The 7,456-nt window shown below is 31.3% G+C and overlaps 1 protein-coding gene across 1 annotated transcript; it reads left to right on the top strand.

Annotated features, from left to right (window-relative positions):
* The first annotated feature begins 3,087 nt into the window (after positions 1–3,087).
* LOC25493448 (isoflavone 3'-hydroxylase-like) lies at positions 3,088–6,031 on the top strand. The gene is made up of 2 exons (XM_013601947.3): positions 3,088–4,065; positions 5,212–6,031. Exons 1-2 carry the CDS (start codon positions 3,202–3,204, stop codon positions 5,830–5,832), a joined length of 1,485 nt encoding a protein of 494 aa, XP_013457401.1. The 5' UTR covers positions 3,088–3,201; the 3' UTR covers positions 5,833–6,031.
* Positions 6,032–7,456: the final 1,425 nt, after the last annotated feature.

Raw genomic sequence — 7,456 nt, 5'->3', positions numbered from 1 at the left:
CATAAGTACATGAAAATTCAGACCGGGAGTATAAAAATTTCATGTTTACATGAAAAATGAATCATTTCAGAAAATTAGGGTTTATCAACGATTATTTTAGTGGTGGGTAAAAGAACCATGAACCGAACCAAAAATAACTGAACCATTATAATGGTTCCTGAACCGAACCGTTAATTTATTAACAGTTCTTGAACTGAACCGAACCGTTTGAACCGAACCAAACCACCTGAACTGTTTTTTTTTTAAGGAAACCACTTGAACTCTTTGTTGGATCTTTCCAAAAAAATAACTTATTTAAAATAGCTTATTTTAAAAAGCTTATTTTTAGAAAAAACAACTTATTCAAAACAGCTTATTTTATGAAAACAACTTATTTAAAAAAAAAAAAACAGCTTATTCAAAACAGCTAATTTTATGCAATATTGCTTATTTGAAAAAACAACTTATTCAAAAAGCTTATTTTATGCAAAACACCTTATTTTAAAAAACAGCTTATTCAAAACAGCTTATTTAAAAAAAAACAACTTATTTTAAAAAAAACAGCTTATTTGAAAAACAACTTATTTTAAAAAAACAACCTATTTTATGAAAAACACCTTATTTTAAAAACAACTTATTTTCAAAAAAACAACTTATTCAAAACCTGTTTTGAATAAATTAAGTTGTTTTAAAATAAGTTGTTTTCATAAAATAAGCTGTTTGAATAAGCTGTTTTTTAAAATAAGGTGTTTTGCATAAAATAAGCTATTTTTTAAAATAAGTTGTTTTGCATAAAATAAGCTGTTGTGAATAAGTTATTTTGCATAAAATAAGTTGTTTTGATTAAGTTGTTTTTAAAAAGAGATCGTAACAAGCTATTTGTAATAAAATAAGCTTTTTAGAATAAGTTGTTTTTCATAAAAGAAGCTGTTTTGAATAAGCTGTTTTTCATAAAAGAAGCTGTTTTGAATAAGCTGTTTTCAAAAATAAGCTGTTTTCATAAAATAAGCTGTTTTTTAAAATAAGGTGTTTTGCATAAAATAAGCTGTTTTGAATAAGTTGTTTTTCATAAAATAAGCTGTTTATCAAATAAGTTGTTTTGAATAAGCTGTTTTTTTTTTTATTTTTAAAATTAGGTATTTTCATAAAATAAGCTGTTTTGAATATGTTGTTTCTTAAAATAAGGTGTTTTCATAAAATAAGTGGTTTTGAATAAGCTATTTTTAAAAAGAGATCGTAATAATTGTTTTTCATAAAATAATTTTTTTTGAATAAGCTGTTTTTTAAAATAAACTATTCTAACTTTTAATTTTAATTTGTTATTTTTTATAATAAAAATGGTTTTATTTATTGGATAAAAAATATTTGTTTTGGTTTGGTTCGGTATGGTTAATAGGTAAGCAAATGGTTAACCAAACCATAACTTTGGTTTAGTTCAGTTAGCTCCAAACTTGAAACGGTTCAGTTTTTCCGAACCATTTCAAAATTTCGGTTCAGTTCGATTCGATTTTTTGGGTTAACCAAAACATACCCACCCCTAATTATATTGACACTAAATCTCATTCATTGAACTAATTGATCTAATGGTTTGTATTTACTCCCTAAATCCTAACAAGTAACAATGGCAGCAATTCAGTTTAATGGGTTTTCGTTTACCAAAACCATAAAATTTATTTATACTCCCAACAATCTCAAATTTTGACTTTAACTAATACCAATTCATTTGGAACGAACGATACTACCTGATGGTATTTTATTAACCATTCAATCATGGTTAAAAACCTAAAATGCTAACAAATGGATTCAAATACGTCACAATTTTCCCACCCAATTACTGCTCCCAAGGGTGTTGAATCTTCATGATTACTTTGATATAATTAAGCATCCTATAGATATTGATATCTTCTCGCAAAATTAAAGGAGCTTTATTGGCCTATACATAAGAAATTTGATGATGAATTGCAGGATAGCTCATGGAACCATGTTGGACTTCAAAGGGAGAGGGTCAAGAATAAAGATAATCATGAGGTGAGTGTGACTAGTGTGTGGGTCACCTTATGCCAGTGATTTAGGGAATAAATACAAACCATTAGATCAAATAATTTAATGGATGAGAATTGGTGTTAATATAACAGTTGACATCTGCCGTCAACGGAATACATATTTTACAAAACAAACTATTAGATTGAAAGTTTGTATCATATAGATCATAGGTGTAAAGTTTTACAATTTTTTTGAATTATTGGATATGTTATTTTATTTTTATTTTTTTGACCGGTAAATGTTAATTATTATGTTAATATGTTATTGACGTATTTTTGTGGCGGTTGTGTTCGAACCTTAAACCTTGCATATATTATGCATTGTCTCTAATAACTGAGTTAAGAAGTACTATTTACATCTATATTAATGTCTTATGCACTCTTATTTAATATCATTAATCTTGATGGGTTTTAAACAACATATAAGCAAGACCGATCAAGTTGTGCTACAACACAAGGCCTCGAAATTTTAAGAATCCAAATTCCACATAAACATTAAATAGAAATATGTGCCTAAATTTTTTACAATTACGAAAATTTGAACTTAATTATATCGACAAATCTCAAATTTTAAGGTGCTCCAAAGTATTTAATGGCCCAAATTTTTATATATATCAATATCGATGTCTAAAATTTTAAGAGTCCAAAATTAGGATTAGATCTTCAAAATGTTAAGATCGACCCTTCATATCAAATGTTTTATTTTATAAAAAATTTATGATATATTGAAAAAATGTACTCCAAACTTTTACAAACCGGTGGTCTTATCCCTCAACTTTCAAAATGACGTTTTTGATAGCTTCAGCTCTTTTTACAAAAGTAAACATCTCCATTGATTTTGATCAGCTGAGCATCAATGTTGAAATACAATATAAGACCCAACAAAATAAAAATAAAATTTTTTTCTTTATCTCGCATCATCAACTAAGACATTTCCTTCTTCTTCTTGAAAAAAACTACTACATTTCTTCTCTCAAAACAAAGAAAATTAAAACATTTTTATTTTTCTCTTTTCATTATTCAATGTCCTTTTGTTGATAAATTGGCAACCTCTAATATCTCTCCACCTGTTTCAAATTTCGTTCAGTTTTCATTTCTCAATATATTCCTCAACTCAACTATAAAACCAAGCATCGATATCTCTAAACTCAGCTAAAAACACAATAACCAATATAATACAATGTTAGTAATAACACCATTGTTATATTACTCACTCCTTTCCCTTAGTTTCATTGTAACCTTGAAACTTTTACTCCAAAGAAGAAAGTTCAAAAACCTTCCACCAGGTCCATCAATATCTCTTCCCATAATAGGAAACCTCCACAACATAAACCTCCCACTCCACCGTTCCCTTCACAACCTTTCACAAAAATACGGCAAAATATTCACCCTATGGTTTGGTTCAAGTCGTGTTGTTGTTATCTCCTCCCAAACCCTACTTCAACAATGTTTAACAAAACATGACGTTGATTTATCGAACAGACCTCGCTTCCTCACCGGAAAATATCTCTTCTACAATTACACAAGCTTAGACTCCGCCCCATATGGCGACCACTGGCGTAACCTACGTCGCATCATCACCCTTGACATCCTCTCAACGCAACGTCTCAACTCCTTCGTTGGCTCGCGAAGGAGTGAGACGTTGAAACTTATAATAAAACTTGCTAAAGACACGAGTGAGAGGTTCACTCGTGTTGAGTTGAGGACGAGGCTAACCGATATGACGTTTGAGATTATGACAAAAATGGTTGCTGGTGATGCGGAGGAAGGGAAGAAGTTTAAAGAGATGATAAATGAGATGATGCCGTTGTTTGGGGCGAGTAATATGGGAGATTTTGTGCCTTTACTTAGGTTGTTTGATTTTGATGGTTTGGTTAAGAGGATGAAGGATATTGGGAAGAGAGGTGATTCGTTTTTGCAAGGAATTGTTGAAGAGATTAGAAGTGGGAAGCATGGTGATAATAACATGTTACAACATCTTTTGACTCTGCAGAAATCTCAACCTGATTATTATTCTGATGAGATTATCAAAGGGCTTGTTCAGGTAACAACTCAGCAATTATTCTATTTTTTTAGTCTTTCTTTGAAAAAAGAGACATACTTCTATTGTTTGAATTTAGATTTCAGGTAACAACTCAAATTAATAGTGAAGATTATTAATGGTCTAAATTTAGTGGAAATTGTAATATGAGCTAACGGATCTTAAATAGAACACTGAGATTGATTAATGCATGTAATTACTAGCCAAAAGTAATTCTGAGTTAATCACCGTAAAATCTATCCCTTTTTAATTGCAGTGTATCATCATGGGCAGATTTAGACATTTGATGCATATGGGGTTAAAATAGTCTCTCAAATGTATCAAAATTTTAAATTGTCTTCGATTGTACATTTTGTTAGTCAAAATAGTCTCTAACATTAAAATATTTCATTAATATTGTCATATTAGTCCTTCAATATACTTATTTATTGTCACTTCAGAGACTATTATGACTAACAATGTACAAAATCATGGACTATTTTAAAATTTTAATACATTGAAACACTATTATGACTATTTATTACACATTCACGAACCGAAATGACTATTACCCTTTTTATAATATGTATAAAAAAAAATTAGGGAAGTGGCATGTGGGGCTTTAGCCCCACATTGCCCTTGAATAGATCCGCCCCTCATTTCAAATTATTTGTTACTATTATATCAAGCACATTTAAAGTATGAAGTCAAGATACCGATATTGTGTGGATACTCGTGGACACGTTTCCACGAAATATATATCAGAATTATTATATATATTTTTAAATATTTTATTGAATACTTAATGATATTTCATATATACATATTCTAGAAAAGATAATGGGTAAAAAATGAGACAATGTTATGAGGATTTAATTGGGGTGTATATGATTCAATTTATTGCGTAGGTCCAGACCCTTATTTTTGTGTTGTTATTTTTCTATTAGATAGTTGCACAATAGACACCTCAAAATTGCTCACTTGACTGAAAAAAACGACAATAGTTACGGCCGACTGAATTTTACACACAAAAATAGTTGATTGGAATTTACTTACAACCCGGCCGCGAACTAAATTAAGGAGTCTACTGTGATAAATATATTTTATTGAAAACTACTCTTTTCAATTTTTATATTTTATTTTTTTGGTTTTCTGCATTTTTATTTTTAGGGTATGTTCTTAGCTGGAACTGACACAACAGCCGTGACTCTAGAGTGGGCGATTGCTACTTTACTTAATCACCCAAATATATTGAAGAAAGCAAAGGATGAACTGAACACTCAAATAGGGTATGATCGTTTGGTAGAAGAGTCAGACATTCCAAATCTTTCTTACATTCAAAACATTATCTACGAGACACTTCGGTTGTACTCTCCAGCTCCATTATTATTGCCTCGTTTTTCTTCAAACGAGTGCAATATTGAAGGATTTACTATTCCACGTGACACGATAGTTTTGATTAATGCATGGGCCATTCAAAGAGATCCTGAAACATGGAGTGATGCTTCATGTTTTAAGCCAGAGAGATTTGAAAAAGAAGGGGAAGCAAACAAGTTAATTGCATTTGGTTTTGGAAGGAGGGGTTGCCCTGGAATAGGTTTAGCACATCGTACAATGGCATTGAGTTTGGGATTATTGATTCAGTGTTTTGAATGGAAAAGATTAAATGATGAAGAAGTAGATATGACAGAAAATAAAATAGGGGTCGTCACGCAAAAGCTCAATCCACTAGAAGCAATGTGCAAAGCAAGACCTATCATCAACAAAGTTATCCAAGAATCGAGTGTCTAGCTTTTGCGTACAATAAAATCTACAATAGCACAATATATACATGCCTTTTTTTTTTTTTTTTTACTAATATATACAGGCTTTTTCTACGTACGCATAAATAATAAAAATTATGTACAATGTGTTAGTTTTTTAGGTTAAGTAAACTTTTGATCATGTAATATACGCATTTTTATTTTTGTTCATATAATATATTAATATATACAGGCCTATATGCATTTTTTAGGTTAACACACTGGTGCCTTTGCCTAGAGGTTTTAAGACTGTTGAGTGTTAGTATACCTTTTTCTAGGAAGATGGAAAATCAACCATAGAAATTAATTGAAAGGTGAATTCACTGTGCAATGAAGTGAGGGAAATCAGAATGAATTTCACAAATTATAGTTGCTCCCTCTATGATTGACAGAAACAACTTTTACGTGATATTCCTCCTCTCTCCCACCAAACTCGTTACAAACTTGAACTTGGGCACATACAGGAGAATATGTTTCAATGATAGGTTCTACTGGGCATCAACCTGAGGTTACAACAACCGATGTAATGAATTTGAAACAAGAGGGATGAATCAGCTACGAACTTCATCGAAAGGTTCAGAAGGACGGCTGGAAAATGTTCATACCAATTTCGTAATGTGAATATACATTAATTGAGTTAAACTCCATATGGAAATATATAAAATAATGTACTTTTAGAGTCTCATAACAATGATCTATAAATGTTTGATAGAATTAAAATACCATAGATTGTGTCATAAGATTGTGCAACTTGTTGGCTATATACGATTCATGCTTGCATGAAATTATTCTTGAAGTAAATAAGACTATATTCATCTCAATTGTTTATGTGATGTAGACATTAAATCCTGAAGATAACAGTGATCAGAGAATTCTACAAGAATGGTATACACATTATATGGAATTTGGGTTGGTATATATATATATTGTCTAATTGATGCAGAAAAAATGAATTGTGCAATACGTGGAGAAGATTGTTCATTATTGCCTCTTCTTCCATCTGGATTCCCCATATCAGGAGATGGTAGACCTTCAATTGACAATAAGGGAAAAATATATGGCGGCTGGTATGAAAGTTCAGTTGTAACTGTGGCATATTGGTAAGTCATCCCAAATGAACAATATCAGGGTTGCATTGAATTGTCTAGATTTTTTTTTTTAATCAGCAAATTTTATTAAAAATCAGAACTCTGCTCAAGACAAAACAGAGACCGGTGAAACATAAGTACAAACGAAAGGAGCCGTATATAGGTGGAACACCCGAAAAATAAACACCATAAAAACCCCTACTACATCACCACCTACGAATAAACCCCTTCACGAAACCACCACTGAAAAAACAAAATTCATAACCACACATCGTCACTACTCAACCCAAAATAACCCCCTTTGAATGAAACACTTCAGTCGTATCCCATAAGTTGAGTGACTATTCCAAAGATCAATCAACTTCCACCACCTCACAACCTCCGGATCACCGAAAGAACACCATAAAAGCCCAAAATCAAACTTGAGCCAAAGAACTGACTCTTGATCTCGAATCAAAAGTGATCGGCCCAGCAGACTTCAGGACCCAACCAGACGGGCACCCCTTACCCCCGGTCCACCAGAGA

This window comes from Medicago truncatula, chromosome 4 (genome assembly GCF_003473485.1).
Source record: "Medicago truncatula cultivar Jemalong A17 chromosome 4, MtrunA17r5.0-ANR, whole genome shotgun sequence".
Lineage (NCBI taxonomy): Eukaryota > Viridiplantae > Streptophyta > Magnoliopsida > Fabales > Fabaceae > Medicago > Medicago truncatula.
Note: the sequence above shows the minus strand (reverse complement) of the source record. Positions and strands in the feature narration are given on the sequence as shown.